At 39.9% G+C, this 19,340-nt stretch overlaps 1 protein-coding gene across 2 annotated transcripts in view; it reads right to left on the bottom strand.

The window, feature by feature from the left end:
- Nucleotides 1-2,101: 2,101 nt before the first annotated feature.
- Nucleotides 2,102-19,340, bottom strand: part of PPP1R21 (protein phosphatase 1 regulatory subunit 21) — a 63,272-nt gene continuing 46,033 nt past the window's right edge. For both annotated transcript variants that reach the window (XM_019416141.2, XM_019416225.2), the window contains 6 exons: nt 16,051-16,293; nt 10,625-10,657; nt 9,351-9,467; nt 6,346-6,444; nt 5,257-5,385; nt 2,102-2,779 (listed from right to left, as the gene is read on the bottom strand). In XM_019416141.2, coding sequence (XP_019271686.1) covers nt 2,750-2,779; nt 5,257-5,385; nt 6,346-6,444; nt 9,351-9,467; nt 10,625-10,657; nt 16,051-16,293 — 651 coding nt within the window. In that variant the 3' untranslated portion in view covers nt 2,102-2,749. The remainder of the gene's footprint in view (nt 2,780-5,256; nt 5,386-6,345; nt 6,445-9,350; nt 9,468-10,624; nt 10,658-16,050; nt 16,294-19,340) is intronic.

The raw sequence follows: 19,340 nt of genomic DNA, 5'->3' as shown, positions 1-19,340 counted from the left end.
GTTAATTTCCTAATTTGGAGCTAATTACTAAACTGCTTAAAAATTTAAGGCACAGGCAACCATCTACTGACAAGCTTTCCATTTATCACCATGGTGTCTGAGGACATGGCCCTTAGCAGAGAAAAGCAGCTTCCTTCTCTATCACAGAACAGATACTTCCTTGTCAGTGTGGCTCTGCCAGATTAGATTATTTAATAGCCATCAGCAACCAAGTTGCTCTCTTCATATGTTAAAGTGACAGAGGAGTTTAAAGACTTTTAAGAGCTAGAAGCGACTCCCAGGTTTAATGCTGCATAAAACAAAACTATAAACCGCATGTTTTTTCTGTTTAAGGATTTTTATTATAAAGATGGCTTTAATTCATAGACATTCGGAAAGAATTCTTTTGCTCCCTGTTTTGGTGGCTCTCCCAGCTAACTGGTTCCTCATTTTTATTTTTACTCACATTTTTGTTCAGAAATAGTGTGGCTGAGTTTTTGTTTTGTTATGTTTTGTTTAAACAGATAATGAGTTTGGAAAGTGGTCATGTTATTAAAAAGTATGTTAGTTTCACTGAGCGTTTCTTACCAAAAGCAGTAGAGAATCCAGTTTAATCTGCTTGAAAGATGAACAGTGTTGCTTACAACATAATGAGGGGTGCTATTTAAAATGATACAAGGCACATGCCCTTTGTCAGTTTCTCCAGCTGTGCCTGCGGGTCTTCTAGCCGGGGCTGCTCATGTGAACAGTGCCCCCTTGAGTTATGCAGCCGACTAACCAACCACCAGCTCCTTCTTATTAAAGAGCCTTTTTCTCTTCACTTGGAATTTCTTACAATCCCAATTTTGATTAAAAACATACATTTTCACATATGCATGAAAAAAGGGCAGGAAGAAACAAAAATGTTAATACCTGAATCTCTACCGAGAGATGCGCACTCTTGATACTCTTTCTTGCTTCCAAATTTTCAACAGTGAGCATGCAGTACATAATCAGGAGAAAGTAGGATATATGTCATTTCATTTCTGAGAACTCCGTCTTCCCCAGGAAGCAGTGCATGATTAAAGACCTCCCCCCCCTTTTCCTTTTTAGTTTCACTCTTACATGGACTTCAGGTAACCATCTAATTCCCAATTCTGTGCCTAAACTAGAATTACCTCTCACTTTGCACTTCCCATGGCACTCAGGCCTTCCCTGAGAGGTTTACACAGAAGAGACAAGGCCTTTGAGAGGTAGGCTGCAGTGGTGAGCAGAGGAAAAAGGCAGTCCCTAGAAGGACTTCTCTATCCCAAACCCTCCAAAGGAGGAATAGAAATAGACTAGAAATGCCATAAGGACTGTCACAGAGCACTGAAGGCCTGGCAGGAGCTGGAAAGCCTAAGTTTATGAGGGAGCTAATCAGAATGGTTATTTGATCTCTTTCCCACAGTGCTTGGGGGCCTAGGCGCAGTTGCAGTGAAAACAGCTGGCTTAGCTGTTAACCTGGAAATGAGGTCACAGAAAACAGAAAGGGGTAAGGGGCCCGTGCCTGGACAGGCAGGGCAGAATGGGACTGAGCTGATTCACTCAGAGGTCCCCAAGGCAGGATCCAAACACAGTCATTACTGTGAGCTCTGGGTCTCTCTCTCTACAGCAGGCAGCAGAGGCCATGGGGCGGAGGTCAAGGAGGTGGCCTTTGTGCTGAGCACAGAGGGAAACTGGTGATGAACTCTCAGCTAAACCAGAATAAGGCATTTTGGAAGGTGGCTGGAGAGGAGGCCCAAAGGAGATGCAGCAGGCAGGGAGGCGGGGACAGCTGAACTAACCTGGGAGCTTGGACATGGGGTGCAGTGGGCTTGAGCAAGCAGCTCAAGTAAAAGGAGAATATATTTAGAGAGTGCTGGAGACATACCAGAGGTTTACACCGGAATGATACAATGTTGATGAAATAAACCAAGGAGAGCCTGAAGTATGGTTACAGGTACTGTTAAGGTAAAACGCAAAGCATTAATAAAGGATAAACCAGACAATTGTTCAATTTGGAGAATTAGAAAGGTTATATCTAAGTCGGGATTCTGTACATTTTGTAAGACATACTTTCATAGGTTTTGGTTTCCTTCATCAAATTTTCATAGCCTGAAAGTTTGACATAAGTACGAATTTATTGACATCAATTTCCTTAAGCTATTATTCCAACACAGAGAAGGTACTGAAGAACTGTGATAGTAAGACAATGATATTAAACCCACAAGATCTGAAGTTTGCAAGACCCACTCCCTCTGAGAGAGAGAGAGAGAGAAAAAATACGAATAAGTCTTCAAAAAGAATCTGGAGACTGCTTTCAATTATAGCAAGAAGGAACGACAGTTTGACAATTTAAGCATTTTATCCAGAAACATATATCTATTCCATAGATACCAAATCAATTACCATATAATTGAGTTTGAAAATATACAAAATATTTGTTGTTCTTACATACTGAAATTAAAACCTAATTTTAAAAAGTGCACAGTAAAAACAGCATAAGGAAACCTACGATATCCATGATACATGTATTGTTGTCCATTGTACTGTCAACATCAAATTCTGTATTTGCATTACTGGTTACAAATATACTTTAAATGTTTCAAGGCCATTTACAACACTGACTAGTTTACTAGGTCCAAAAGCAGCCCAGCTCCCTGAAGGTGGCCAGCACTGGGCACTGGACACTGGACAAGCGGTCTGGGTCCTGCAGCTCCACGCAAAAGTAGCAGCTTTGGAAGGAAGTCGCCAACCATCTATGTGTAAACTATCGGCTCTTGTTCTTTTTAGAATTTCCCTGTGCAAAGAAAAATATCAACAATAAGAACACAGACTTCTAGAAAAGTAACCCAGAGTTTACAGGCCAAGCTCTCTGGAAGGCCGTAGTTCACTGTGGAAAACTTTAGCTTCCAAGACAGAGTACAGCTGGTAACCCTGCATTGCTAACTTTTATTCAGTAATCAAAAAGCAGTTGATCACTTTTAACTCCCCCACTAGCTATCTCCACAACGCCTATCTGCCTGAGGGCTAAGAATCGGCAATAAAGAAAGAAAACAGAGCTATCTTGGATTTACCAAACCTCAAAAATTCATTTTGATCCAAAGACAAGGAAGTTTATGATTTCAGCCTAAACATGTTCTTAGCCTAAACATGTTTCCTTGTTGCTTAATAAATACCTTTTAAAGGTCTTAATAGATGCTAATTTTGAGTATGTGCCAACTAACGCCCCAGTGGAAATGATCATCTGAAAAAGGAAGCTCAGATACTGACTGAAAACTCAGGGGCAGATGTCTTACCTTATTCCCCATCTCCTCACATACGGCGATTTGGACTTTCCAGTTTTATGAACTTCTTTCTGGAGAAGCTCACTTTTTAGGAATACATTCTAACTAAATTCCTCTACTTAACCATTACTTACAAATATATTTTTGTCATGTATGTGGGAAATGCCTGCAGAACACAAACATTTATAACAAGATGATAGCAAACAAAATGGTTCCAAGATGTTTACTTGGTATCCAATGGAGACCCTGTCAACTCAGCTGTAAGATGATTCTACAGCAACCGTAATTACTAATAAACGGCGGGTGGGGGTGGATCACAGAATGATCAAAAAAAGGTTAGCAAAATAAACTACAACGTGAGGAAGGATCTCAAGCTCAGCATTTCACTAAGGACGTATTTTAAGGACTAGATTAAAAAGTTCAGAGAGGACTTGAAAATTCCCTAACTGCTAAAGTAGCCGCAATACAGTTACCTTCGGGACAATGAACTTTGCTGTAGTCAACATTCATCCCTTTCAATTCAGAACAAATGTCTTCTGCACCCTGAAGTCTGCCACTTCTTTCCAAATGTTAGGAGCTAAAACAGGCTTTCTCATAATACTCATACTAAGGTATGTGCTTTCTACCATTACCAGGAATATAACCTGTGAGCTAGCTGTTGCCCTCCTGTAACACCAAGAAAGAGGCCAAAAGAGTTACGGGGAGGCATTACTTAAGGACCAACCCCCACCCATCACCTCCGAGCTCGTTTCCTGAAGCAAAAGTAACTGGAGAACCACAATCAAACTCACACTGTCTGGTTACCATCATCACAAGATGTCCCAGAAAAGTATCACATTCTCTTGCTTTCTCCAAAGCGGCCAGGGGCCAATCAGTATCATGAGGCTACACCGAGAAATGGTATTATATAATGCAGATGCCAATGCACTAACAGGATATATTTCCCAAGGAGACACCAACTGAGCAGAATGCTGCCTTCACCATCACTAGCCGATGTTAAATAAAGCTACAGTTTGTTCATTTCTATTTCCTCCCCAGTGCTAGCAGCACATAGAAGGAATGGCTGCTAGGTCAATAAGAGGCAGCAGCAGATTTCAAAGAGCACAGGTTAGAGACAGTAAATCCCACCTGGCAGTGGTACAGTATTGTCTGAGTTACAAAACATGCTAACTATCTGAGAGGCTTCCTAAAGCCTGTCTTTTCATGGTAAAAGAATATATACATTATGTGACAACAATAGAGACATGATATGTAGATATACACTTTAATGCAAGGATAGTACTAATATCTGTTGATCTCAAGACTGGACAAGCAGTGGCTTTATGGAAACAAAAGCAAAAGAAAATTTTGCAAAAGGACAAGGCATACCTAGCTTTATGGATGTGTATAAAAATAAATCTGCTAAAGAAGGTCACTCTCCAACAGCACCATTTTAGTTTCATGGGTGGCTCAGTCGGTTAAACTTCTGACTTTGGCTCAGGTCATAATCTCACAATTCACAGGTTCAAGCCCATATCGGGCTCTCTGCTGTCAGCTCAGAGCCCACTTCAGATCCTCTGTCCTCCTCTCTCTGCCCTGCGCTCTCTCTCTTTCTCTCTCTCTGTCCCGCCCCCATGCACGTGCTCTCTCTCTCTCTCAAAATAATAAACACTAAAAAAAAAAAAAAAAAAAAAAAAAATTCATATCATAACCTGCCTAAAAAGTCCCCCTAAATGATAAAACAGTAGAAGAATCCCAAAAATGCCCAAAATCAAAGGACACGGTGTTATTAAAGGCCTTAGAGGCCTTAGAGGTCAGACCTCCTCTCAACTTATAATTCAGTCAAAGAAACTGAATTTTACTTTTGGATAACAGGACAAATTGTGTGAAGAATAATTATTTAAACACTTTAAATCTCTTAACCTTTGCTCCTGAAATGCATAGCAATGAAATACTTCATATTACATATGAAATACTGTATGTGAGAGACCTCCTCCTTCCCCTTCCCTACCTTACTGGACATCTTCAGTGTGTCAATCTCTTCTCTCTGTTTAGATAATGTCTCGTTCATGCTGCACAGGTGGTCACTCATCATACTTAACTGATCCTCATAACTCCTCTTGGTAGTTGTCAGCTCATCCTAAATGGCAAAGGAACAGAGGGAAAAAGGACAAATCAAAACCCCCCTAGTCACCCACCTCAAAGCTTTTTTAATTTATGAAAGAAATTTGAGAAAAGCAACCTATCAAGATGACCTATCTGATCAATTAACATAAAGGACAAGCCACAGGCCTTAACAAAATTAAAACAAATGGGGGAAAAGTTTTTCTTCTTTTCAGCCTTCAAAACAGGTTTTGAATTTCTTTGCAAAAAGACTTTCCTTCTACCTCAGGTATAAAATTGTGACAAAGAACAAGAGGGCTACATTGTCTTTCCAACTCTCCTCAGGTTTTCCCCAAGCCTCAAGGCCCTCAGCCCTCAGGGCAGGACCCTCCTTGGAGGAAGCACCTTTGTCTTCCCATCTCTCTGCTTGCTCCAGCCCCTTAAAATCTAATCCTGTGCTCCTAGCTAATCTAATTAACTAATCTGAAATTAGGAGGGGGCGGGTGTTGCTGTGCTAATGTGTTTTTTCTCTACCTATATCACGTTTATATTTAACAGAGGCTTTCTGGAAACAAGGCTTTTAAAACAGACCAGTGAGGAAGGAGGAATATTCTGCAGCCCCACCTTTCAGTTCAGGTCAGTTTTATGAAATGGTAAAGAGAAGAATCAGAGTCATGTGAACAGAGCAAGTGTTCAGCCTGTCACGACGGAGATTAGCACGGGGAATGGGGAGGGAGGACTGGGGGTACATAAGTATCATTTAAGGAAATGCTGACTATAAAGCTATTCAAAAGAAAATCAAGTCAGAGAAAGAAGCAATACACAACTTTCTGCCTGACATAAGTTACTTTAAAATGAGTTAGAACTAAAGCGGTTAGAAAAATGCATGTCTAGAGGTCAAATGCCACTACTTTTGAAAGGAAACGCTGACTTTGCTGCCCAAGAACTTTCAGTGAAAACCGTATTAACACTGTGTAGGTAACACTTCTGAACTCACCTGAAGTCTGCTGATGTTCTGACCAGCTACTTTCATCTCTTCCGTCAGTGCCTCTTTAGACTTTTCGGCCAAGGCCAGTCTCTTAGAGAGTGCTCGGCACTGTTAAATTAGAAAACATCCCATTATCTCAGGGGGCATTTCCCCCAAACCAAATTCACTTTAGGCCTGTACCACACACTGAAGGACACAGAAAGATGTGGTCCCTCTCACCACTTTAATAAGCAAAAACATCTACTAACCCAAGCTCACCAAGGTTTTCCTAGCTCTAGCCTGACAACCAGTGGTTACAAAAACTTAAGAAGTTGGGGGTTTTTTGTTGTTTAAGAATTTATTTATTTTTAAATGTTTATTTATTTATTTAGGGGAAGAGAGACAGAGGGTGCATGCATGCATATGAGCAGGGGAGGGGCACACAGAGAAGGAGAGAGAAAATCCCAAGCAGGCTCCATGCTGTCAGCACAGAGCCAGACAGGAGGGGAGTAGGGGTGCTTGATCTCATCACCCATGAGATCATGACCTGAGCTGAAATCAAGAGTCAGACACTTAACCAACTGAGTCACCCAGGTACCCCTAAAAATTTATTTTTAAGTAATCTCTATACCCAATATGGGGCTTGAACTCACAACCCCAAGATCAAGAGTCCCATGCTCTAGTAACTGAGCCAGCCAGGCGCCCCTTAAGAAGTTTTTTACATTTACCCAGGATTCATTTATACTCAAACTGGATGAGAACAAAAGTGGTTATTTCAAAAGTTATCAATGATTAGTCAGTCAGAGAAAGATAAAAATCATATGACTTCACTCATATGAGGACTTTAAGAGACAAAAGAGATCAACATAAGGGAAGGGAAACAAAAATAATATAAAAACAGGGAGGGGGACAAAACAGAAGAGACTCATAAATATGGAGAACAAACTGAGGGTTACTGAAGGGGTTGTGGGAGGGGGGATGGGCTAAATGGGTAAGGGGCACTAAGGAATCTACTCCTGAAATCATTGTTGCATTATATGCTAACGAATTTGGGTGTAAATTTTAAAAAATTAAAAATAAAATTAAAAATAAATAAATAAATAAATATGTTTTAAAAAAAGTTATCAATGGCATCTGACTTTGCAATATGAATCCTAAGGCAATTTTCTCGTGTTTTAAGTCCTCTGTTATAGAGACCACATTACAGGAACAATAAAAGCTTTACAGTCCCAGGCTACAGATTAGGCTCAATCTACAGGGAATATGAAGTCAGTGTAGGAATCTGAAGATCCCAGCTGCTTTCTCTGGGGTTCTACCAAAGCTGGGCTATCCAGAGACAGAGCTCATCAAGAAGAAAAAAGAAAAATTCTGTTTCTCACTATTGTTTAAAGACAGTGTGCCATCAAAGGATCACTAAACTTTCTGATAAGGCCGAGAGACTGACAAGGAGGATCTGTTGAGACACATCTGAATCTGTGTCAACATCACTCAGACTAACCATTCCAGTAAAGTCATACGGAGGGCTCACCACTTCCTGTTTACAGACGAGGAAAAACTAGGACAATGTAAAAATTGTTGTTATCACATTGTGCTGAAAACATTTCCCAAGATAAGCAAATCTCTTGGAAATGAAACAGCCAACACTCCCCAGCTACTCATTTCATTCCTCACAAGAGAATTCCACCAAATCAACCACCATTTATTAACCAAACATCTACTATGTGCTCGGCACCAAACCTGAAAAAGAGGGAGAGATTTGCAAGTCACGGGTCCTCACAAAGACGACAATCCAGTCTGGGACACTAACTCCAAAGGCAGTTAGGGATCCAAACAAGGACACGGTTGCATGGCCTCAGAAGCTCGGCACCACAGCAGCACCAGCGTAGGTCAGCCAGTTCGCTGTGCTCCCCATTTTCTACAGCCCAACAAGCAGTCACTCTTATTAACTGATCAAAGAGGTGTAGAATGGTGGTTTGTGAACAGCATGGACCTAGGCACATCATTTCTTTCAGCAAGAAAAAAAGAAGCAAAGTCCCTCTCCACATCTAGCAACTGGCTTCCTATCAACCCCTCTGTCTCCGTAGTACAGTAGAAAATCACAAAGTCAGGTCCCAGTACTGGGTGTTGTCTTTTCTTTCCCAATTTCTTTAACAATTTATTTATTTTTTTAAGTAGGCTTCACACCCAGAGTGGAACCCAATGTGGGGCTTGAAGACCCTGAGATCCAGACCTGAGCTGAGAGCAATGGTCGGACGCTTACCCGACTGAACCACCCGGGCGCCCCTCAATTTCTTTAACAACTTAAAGCATTATAATTCTCTGTCTGACATCTAAAACTGACCTTTAATGTAAAGTTTTAAGTGAGAGACCTTACAGGTATTCTTATAGGTTGAGCGACATCCATTCTATCGCTGCACTTTCTTGCTTCATTCTCTCCCTTCTAATTAATGAACTGGTGTAGGATGTTATTGAGTATCTTGCATAGGGTTTTTCTAATTCTCCTAAGAAAATGAGTTATTTGGTTAGGGAAGAAGAAAATGAAACAAAAAGATTATATATCAAAGGTTTAAAAAGGTCACATTTTATCATTTATAGGATTTTATCACTTATTCATTTTATCATTTATAGGAACTCGTTTCTACAACTTGTCACTTAGGAAAAAAAGAACCAGTCATATTTTTTAAAATTTCTTTGCATAAAATTCCTTGACTTGTGAACGTCTACCTGCCTATAATTCTCTAAAACAAGTAATCTCTAGCAATAATGCCCCAAACATGTTATGTGACCATAGGAAAGGTGACTGATAAGTCTCTCAACTGTCTTTCGGTAATTTGGAAATGACAAATCAGTCCCTATTTACTGAAATGAGGATGTGGGGTTGGATGCAGCCTGACCAATATGAACTCCAACCAACTTCACACGGATGCATAGACACGAACTTCTCTCTTCGAATGAATAGGAGGAGACCAGGACAATGACCTAATTGCTGACAGGGTGAGGAAAAAGCCCCCAAATCTAATTAAGTCTCCACTCACCTCGGCATAAAAATGCACTGACTTGCTGTCGGCCAGCTGCAGTTGAGATGTCAGCTCCACTATCCTTGCCATGTAGTGATTTTTAATTAAGTCTTCACGCGACTCCACATCTGGAACCTGAACAGAGCACACATAACTAACTAAATAAATGCCAGTGAGATGAAGCAGTTCCAGAAAAGATTACCATCACTCCAAAAGAAAAAAGAAAAGGACAACATTTTGTACACTTTCATTTTAAATCGGATAGGGAATCATAGTTTTTCTACCCCTCAAAGAAACTTCAGACAAGCCAGGTAAATGTGTATTCTAAATACCTCTTATTCTGCATTCCTGCCTATCTCACAATAAGGTCATGGCTTCAAAAGAACAGAGCATAAGTGAAGTACTGGGAGGCCCACTACCTCTGGAGTCATGTCCCTCCATCCAGCCTTGAGAAGCCACAGACCTGTCTGACACCTACATCCTCTCCAACCAGAAGAAGGCAGGGGAAAGGGAGCATTGTTGGAACCCCTAAAATCTGAAATTCTTTTTTCCCCTCAAATTATCTTAAGACAGCTCTAATGTTCTTAAACACACTAACCAAAGAAACCATTTCTATTCTGAACAGTTTATGGGCCTTGTCCCACACCAGTATTTCCTCTAGTTACTCTAGCAATGGTATGTTATTGAGTTTTAAGTTTAAAAACACAGAGAAAAGTTCAAGATTACCTAAAGTAAAAGGCCAATAGGGAAATCGAATTTACCAACCTACTTGAACTATATTTACCAGCTTGCCATACTGAGTAGAAAGCTAAATAACTTCGGTGTTCCTTGAATGGTTATTTATAAAGTTACACTTTACAATATTTCAAAACTCAAAAGCCAAATCTGGGTTCACTCCCTTGAGGGCTGGAAAGAACTGGCAAGCACACTACACTGTTGGTCAAGACCCTGAAAAGCCCTCTCCCCAGCCTGCCCACTAGGAGGGCTAACACGTCCAGCCTCCTTCAGGATGCCAGCGAACTGATGGCCAAGCTTGCACCACACCTTGTCAAACTGCCAAGCCAAGTCGTTCAACGAGACAATTACAAAAACAGGCTGCAATTTGTTGGTGACAGTTAAAATAGAACCAGAAAGAAAAGCAACATGGATCCATGGATGGAGGAGAAAAACACTGGCTCCACAATTTCTAGAATGGTCAGAAAACAATTAGAGAAAGCTGACTTTTGCTGGACTTTGTGAACAAACATACAGTCAAATATTTACCAACAAACATGACGCTAAGCACACATTACCTCATTGTCAGATGTCCTGGTTAAAATCCCAATCTAGAATATAAGGGGAAAAAATCTTTAGAACAGATGGTTTTCACTTCAAATACAATAGTTGAAACAGTTGTTATATTTTCGCTTCTCAGTTCACACTGTTTTTAAGTGCACTGGGAGTGCAGTCCTAGATCATCACCCTGTATGGTCTTTTACTACAAGGAAGCTGTACCTACAGAGAGCTAACTGTGTTCACTATTTCCATCATGAGGTAGTAATGGATAATGATCATCACTATTTCCTCTATCAAAATGCTGTAGTCATTTCACTGAAACCCAACAAATTGCCTGGGAAGAGAGAGAGGGAGAAGAGCTTTGACTCATCATTTCTGGGCCTATTTCCAAAACAGTAGCCAAGGAGGGGTAAAGACAGTTTTATGGTGACCATAATAACTAAACATTCCAAACAGAAAATACAAATAACAAACATTCTGCTGAAAGTTCAAAAGGAGAAAGAAGAAATACACTTTTGATACAATGTTATGACATTAATAAATACTAATTTCAGGTTTAAATTAATGAAAAAGAAAATGTAATTTCAGACACATTAAAGTACTGCCAGGTTGCTTTTGTGGATTAAGATTTCAAAAGCAGATAGTCATGAATACTGATTTCAGCTTATTGTTCAAAGTGGAAATGCATGTGCTTGGGCACAATAACTTAAGGAAACTTGGAAACTCAGTTTCAGTGGATTCTGATACCCACAGATCACACCAATAAACAGTTTTCACAGATTCTAAATAATTTCCTCCAGAGTATTACTCTGAACAGTGAACAGCGTATCAACAGAGTGTATGCAAGTGAATGTCATGCCCACCTAGCTGTAAAAGAATCTTTTATACTACTTTTTTTTTTTTAATAGAACCATAATTTTCTACTCACTGAAGCAGGAGTAGCAATTAGTCTTTCTCTTTTAGTTAAAAGCTGTTTATGGTAACATGCCAATCATTTAATTTTATATATTCAAATATGACTACATTTGGCAAGAGAAACTACGAGCATGCATCTATACTCTGCCTCCCCACCCTTATCCAGTGACTCCCTGGTTACGGTTTGAGAATGTACACAGACCCACAGAGGAATGGTAGTAGATAAATGGAAGGAAAAAAATCAACATACATAATTTCAACATGTTCTCATATGATGCTAATGAGTATAAACTGATATGGCCCTTTTAAAAAATAATTTGGCAATAAAGGTCAAGAAACTTGAAAACATTCATGTCTTTTGACCTAATAGTTCTAACCCTGAGACTGTATCCTGAAGACATCATCTGAGATGCAGAAAGAACCTTATGCACAAAAGGAGATGCTACTTAAAATAGCACAAATTATAACCAGTGTCCAATCATAGGTTAACTAAGGTATATTCTATATAGAATACTATGCAATCAACAACTAAGTTTATACAGAGTTCTAATAATAGGATAAATATTTATGTGTTCACATTACCTTAAAAGATTTGAAATGTTATATAGCACAGTATCAACCAGGCATGAAATTTTGCAGGAAAAATGTTAACAGTAGTTGCTTGAGTATTCAAGAGAATGTCAACTTTTTTCTTCTTTAATTTTCTGTAGTTTTAAATTATCTACAATGTACATGTATTCTCCTTATACATAAAATATATATACTTAAAATTCTATGAATGCTCTTTAATTCCAGCAAGAAGCAGAAATTTGTATTATTCTGTGCCTTTTCTTTCTTGAGGTTACTGACATCTTTGATTACAATGAACTGATAGGTGGCTGAATGCTCAAATTACCCTATTAGGTATTTTAATGACAAATAATATGCATTCAACTACCAAACTGCCACAGAGTTAGAAATAGTAAGTTTCTTTCTGATGTAACTTTTTCAGCCCCAAGGTGCTTAAACCAAAGTAATCTTCTGAGGACTTGTAAGATGAGCTTCCTTAGTCAATCAATTAACTTTAAAATGGGCACAGACTTGCTCCTTACACCCAAAAGGAACATGACAGAAAGGACACACAGAGCTGCATGCTTAGTCAGTGAAGTTCACTAGGGGTAGGTGGGGAAAGACAAGGGGATAAAAAGAAAGGCTGAAAAGGAGAAATGTCAAGGAAGGCAAAACACCATCACTCTCATATCCCTGTGGTCTCCAGGCTGGTTTTGGCAAGAATCGCCATGCACAGGAGGAAGGAGAGTTACGTGCTGAGACCCTGTCCCTGGCCTGAAATATTCTCCTCGTGCCTTGGACTCCTATTCACTTCTGAAGCCCATCCATATTATCTCTTCTGCGGCATCCTCCCCGCGCCCTCCAGCAGCTTTCTCTGTGACCCCACAGTGCTCCACAAATGTCTATCCATGATTGTATTCCATTAGAGTGAAAGCCACAAAAACTGACTGTGAAAAATGAAAGGAGGCCAGTCACGTCTTGGTTCTCTAATCCTGACCATCAGAGACAACACCCACAACTAGGGTGCATGGAAAATGTGGCACCTCAAGTGTACCTAAAATCATGGGCAGAATTGTGAATTCAAGAAAGTCAAGGAGAAGGAAAGAGGAGTTGAAAGGCAAAAGTATGTGAGTATTGAGATGATGGGGGTAATGGATACACAGATATCAAAAGGAATAGCTTGAACAAAGAGAGGGAAGCAAAAATGCCAAGAACATTATCAGGGAAGAGCTCAATTTGGCTTTGTACGAGGAAATGTAGAAGACAGGGCTAGACAGGTAGTCTGGAAAAGGTATCCACACACCTTGAATGCTAAACAAATGAGTGGATTATATTCTATAGATAACAGAGCTACCAGAAGTCTAAAGCGAGAGAGTGCATAATCAGTAATATACTCTAGGAAAATTATTCTGATAACACCTTATAAGGTGGGTGGGAGGAAAGAGACCCTTGCGAGATGCGGACAGAAATCTGCGAACCAAAGAAATCAAGGCCATGTACAGAGATGCTAACTGGACAGACTACTTAAAATAACACTGACTTCCAATCTCAAGCACAAATAAAGTTGTCATCACTCATGCCCCAAGAGTGCTCAGTACTAAACGTTTCCCACATCCCTGGGAAGTCCTTCTCACTTACATATGGAAGAATCAAATAAAAAGACAGTCCTCAATTTTCAGCAACCGACATTAATGACTCAAATACACCAGTGTTGCCAACTCCCAGCACTTCAGAAAGGCAAGCAGTAAACAGATGAATTGATGTCAGCTGATCTGTTTTCTGACACCAATCAGATCACAAGGCCATGGTCCCAGATACCTTGGGTTCCATCCTAGTTCCATCACTTACCAAGTGTATGACTTCAGCTGAGTTATTTCACCTCTCTGCCCCCCAGTCTCATTTACAAAACAGAGACATGATAGTATGTACAATCTCATAGGATCTGTATGAGGACTGACTGAGATAACATACTAAAAGTCCTCAGCACTGTGGCCGGCCCATGATCACTACAATCACTACTGTTGTATCAGCACTCTTCCTGGTCTAGTCTGGTCCAACAGTTACTCCCTCCACCACCAACTCTACTGCTTAGTGCAAGTGTGAGACGAGCAAAGGAACAGGTATAGGAGAGAAAGAGACAGGAGAGAAACAAGAAATCAGACCAAGAGGGAGAACCGTGTGACCGGATCAATGAGACAGACTCTGAAGGGAAATCCAAAGATGAGTGGGGGGGGAGGTGCTTTCCCAGGTGGTCCCTGAACAGATGTCAACATTCAGCTATGTGTGTTGAATGTACCCTCTAGGCAGTCAGCTTCTCCTAGTCAGAGGCAATGTGCAGGACTCATGTCTGGGATTCAGACCTGTGATCAGAGGGTCACTCTACAGGATCATCCTGTGAGCATGGTGTCCACGCAAGTCACAACTCTGAGAAGTGTGGTTTTATGTGTTTTTGCTTTTCTAAAAATTTTAATCCTTTTTTGCTCCCCATATTTTACTACGAAAATTTTCAAACACACAGGAAGTTGGGGATAAAAAGTTTAAGAAATGTCTGTATATCCACCATCTACATTTAATAATTAACATTTTGCTACATTTGTTTTATTTACCTGTGTGTGTGTGTGTATACAGATATATATATGTATATATATGTATACATATATACATATATGTATTTTTTTTCTGAACAATCTGAAAGTAAATTGCATATACTAGGATACCTTACCTAAGTACTTTGGTGTTTATCTCCAAAAATTAAGATATTCTCCTAAATAATCATAATACCAGTATCACATCTAGGAAAAATAATAATAAACTGAGTTTCTGACAATGTTAAAATGAAATGGAGCCTATATACATCTTGAAAATAAAAGCTGGTTTGTATGCTTTACTATCAGGGATACCCTGAATCAGATGTGAGGTAAATCTAAGAAGGACCATGCCTTGCTCATCCATTGCATCAGTGAGCTACAGGAAGGGTAAAATCAAGTGCTTAGGACAGGTCTCACGAAAGCACCATGGCTCACCTCAAGATCTTCAAGAAAGGCTTGTAAAAATGTACCTAATAAGCCATATTTCTAATTATAAGGGTTTTTCCCCCCTCTGATTTCTCCTTTCCTAGATTTTCTAACTTTTTCTTACAGTGGGCAGAATATTATAATTAGAAAATTTTTCTTTTCTTTTCTTGACATAACTTTGAAGTTACCTGAAGTAATTAATAGCTCCAATATAGACAGATGTTTCTTCACCTTCTGAATCACTGCAGTTAAATATAAGGCAAGAAATATAAGGTTGTAAGATAACTTGGCAGTATACTGTCTTATGGAATATAACCTGATGAGTTTCTGTATTACATATATGTTGTAAAGCTTTATACTGTCTAAGAACCATAAACTGGTTTAAAATGGTATTTGTGGGGTGCCTGGGTGGCTCAGTCAGTTAAGCGTCTTGACTTCGCTCAGGTAACGATTTCACGGTTTGTGAGTTTGAGCCCCGCATAGGGCTCTGCACTGACAGCTCAGAGCCTGAAGCCTGTTTTGCATGCTGTGTTTCCCGCCCCCCCCCTCTCTCTAGTAAATAAATAAACATTTAAAAAAAATTTTTAATGGTATTTGGGGTCATTTCTATGGAAAGTTAGACATTCAAGCCCTTGGTCAGAAACATAACCTATAGAAAAACAGAATCACCTTAAATTTGACTTACTTGATCTTTTCCAGGAATACAGCCTTTACCATGGGGAAGTGTCATGGAAAATCAAAGGAAATTTAATGAAATAGCTTTTTCAAGGACCCATCCTGACTACCCCTTGCTTTTTCTAGAACACATGGATAATACCTGTTTTACACTGACATGTAATTTAGATGGTTAACAGCAAACACTAGGTTAAGGCCTTACCAATTATCGTTAAAGAAGAAGAAGGAGGGGGAGGGGAGGGGGAGGGGGGAGGAGGAGTGGAAGAGGAGGAGGAGGAGGAGACACTTACCAGACTGGTGCTGTGAATAGGCTCCAGCACAGCCTTGGTTGAGGCTTCTTCCTGGCCCCCTGCATTCACCCCAGTGGGATTTTCCTGGGCTGGCCCAACCCCCTGCCCGATGCTTGTACTCTTCAGCTTATCTGCAATTCGCTGGTTTTCTTTCTCCAGCTTGATTTTGGCTAACTGTGCTTCCAACATCCAATGCTCTTTTTCCTGCTCCAGTTTAGAAATCTTTTCCAGACTCTGCTGAACCTTGAAAAGCAATAGAGTTCTGCACCTTAGAGGATGATGCAGACAAAACTTAGTGGCTAAAGACAGGCTTCACAGCACATCAACCCAAACTGCCTCCCAGAAATAAAATTTAAAAAGCCTGAACGTTACACAGAGAAAAGGAAATATTGTTAAACAAGATTCACAAAGCACAACCAGAAACTGAAAAACTGGATGACAGTAAAATTAAAACTCTTGGGGCGCCTGGGTGGCTCAGTCGGTTAAGCGGCCGACTTTGGCTCAGGTCATGATCTCGCGGTCCGTGAGTTCGAGCCCCGCGTCAGGCTCTGTGCTGACAGCTCAGAGCCTGGAGCCTGTTTCGGATTCTGTGTCTCCCTCTCTCTGACCCTCCCCCGTTCATGCTCTGTCTCTCTCTGTCTCAAAAATAAATAAACATTAAAAAAAAATTTTTTAAAAAAATGAAAAATCTTTACTCATCAAAAGATATCATCAGGGCACCTGGGTGGCTCAGTTGGTTGGGTGGCCGACTACAGATCAGGTCATGATCTTGTGGTCTGTGAGTTCGAGCCCTGCGTCGGGCTCTGTCCTGAGCGCTCAGAGCTTGGAGTCTGCTTCTAGTTCTGTCTCCCTCTCTCTCTCTGCCCCTCCCCTGCTTGCTCTCAGTCTCTCTCTCTCTCTCTCTCTCTCAAAAATAATAAACAATAAAAAAATTAAAAAAAAAAAAAGATATCATTAAGAGAGTGAAAAGGAAAGTCACAAAATGGAAGACATCCGCAAAGCATGTATCCAACAGAAGACTAACATGTAGAATATATAAAGAACTTCTACAAATTAGTAAGAAAAAGACAACCCAATAGAAAAATAAGGGGGGGAAAGACTTGAATAGGCACTGAACAAGACTAAAAACATAAAAAAGAAGGTATTCAATGTCACTATGATCAAAGCAAAGCAATTTGAAACCACCCAAATGACTAAAATTAAAGGACAGAAAATACAGGGGCACCTGGGTGGCTCAATCGGTTAAGTGTCCGACTTCAGCTCAGGTCATGATCTCACAGCTCGTGGGTTCGAGCCCTGTGTTGGGCTCTGTGCTGACAGCTCAGAGCCTGGAGCCTGCTTCGGATTCTGTGTCTCCCTCTCTCTCTGCCCCTCCCCTGCTCATACTCTGTCTCTCTCTCTTTCAAAAATAAATAAAACATTTAAACAATTTAAAAAAAAAGAAGAAAACACAAAGGTGGGCATGTTTGCGGAGCAACTGGAACTACCAGATAGTGCTAGCAGGACTGGAATTTGGGACAAACAGTTTGAAAAACTGTTTGGCTGGATCTTTAAAGCTGAAGACATCATATCCTATATGACCCAACAATTCTATGTATGTAACACGATGCACATTTACCAGAAGACATACGTAAGGATGTTCACAATAGCACTATGATAGCCAAACACCTGAAACTACCCAAATATTCATAGGCAATAAAAAAGAATAATGCATATTCACCCAGTAGAATACTAAACAATAATGAAAATGGACAGATTACAATTACACATAACACGGATGAATATTACAAATATAATGTTGAATGAGAGAAGGCAGACCTGAAAGAATATATATTATATAATCTCAATGAATGAAAAGTTTCATTTACTGAACTTTTCACTAATCTATTGTGTTAGAACACAAGATGATGGTTTTCTTTGGGGGCAAGGAGGAAGGCGGGAAAGGGGCATGAGGAAGGCTGCTGAACTCCTAGTATTTTTTTTCTTAAAGGAATACTTTACATACAGAAGTGTTCTTTTTAAAAATTTTTACCGAGATGCTAGTTACATCAGTATGTTTGCTTGTGAAAATTCAGTGGGATACACAGTTGGCCCTTGCACAACATGGGTTTGAACTACATGGATCCACTTATAATGTGGATTTTTTTCAATAAATACGTACAATATTGTAAAAGTATTTTCTCTTCCTTATGATTTTAATAACATCTTTTCTCTAGCTTACTTTATTGTAAGAATACAGTATATGATACATAAAATACACAAAATATGTGTACATCGGATATTTATGTTATCAGTAAGGCTTCCAGTCAACAATAGGTTATTAGCAATTAAGTTTTGGGGGAGTCAAAAGTTTACACGAATTTTCAACTGTGCGAGGGGATCAATGCCCCAGCCCCCTTGTTGTTCAAGGATTAACTATACATTAATAATTTGTATATATTTTTTAAATTATGTTATACTCCATTCAACAAGAAGTCTAAATATATTAATTCTCAGGGCAAATGAAAGCTTGAGAATTACATGAAAATAAAAACAATCTTACAGTGAATTCCAAATGCTTTACCGGCTATCATGGTTGAGCAATTACCATGCAGCAGACACTGTTCATGGTACTTTCCTGCCAGGATCCCATTGAAGCCTCACAGTCCTTCAATTCTCATTTCCCAAAGAGGAGAACTAAAGCTCCCAGCAGCTGAACCACCTGCTAAGCTAGCAAATGGCAGAGCCAGGATTTGGATCCCATGTGTCTGGCTCACAAGTCTGATTCTTTTCACTATATCACACTGCCTCCCATTGGCTCAGTTAATCCTTACAAGGCCCTGGAAGGCAGATCTTAGACTCACTCTTTTCAGAGAGACAGGAAGTCACACCCAGAGTGCTTATCAGACTAGCCTACAGCTGGTCAATTGGGGAGGGGGGGGGCAGTGCTGCAATAGCTCTGAAACCAGACAGTTCTCCCACTTACTAGCTACCTTGGGTAAAAGCTGCTTAATTTCTTTAAGCCTTACTTTCCTTACATAAAGTAAAAAGAAAATTGAAATTGAAAATCAACTTTTAAAGTATTCCACATTTTATTTTTGTCCCAAGAATTTTGTTTTTTAGGAATTACTCTGGATTAAATGTTTACTTCCAACATCCTAGAACATTTAATGTCAAAAAGATAAGTGATATGTGCCAGCAGACAAAAGGAAGTGTCAGGTGAATAATCTATTTGCACTCTCTTTAAAGTAAGTATTTCCAAAACTTAAAGCAAGCCTGCTGTTGAAGTACGTCTCTGACAAAAGCTAAAC

This window comes from Panthera pardus, unplaced genomic scaffold (assembly GCF_024362965.1).
Source record: "Panthera pardus isolate Hobbes unplaced genomic scaffold, ASM2436296v1 HiC_scaffold_25, whole genome shotgun sequence".
Classification (NCBI taxonomy): domain Eukaryota; kingdom Metazoa; phylum Chordata; class Mammalia; order Carnivora; family Felidae; genus Panthera; species Panthera pardus.
The sequence above is the reverse complement of the archived record's forward strand: the minus strand, read 5'-3'. Positions and strand labels throughout refer to the sequence as shown.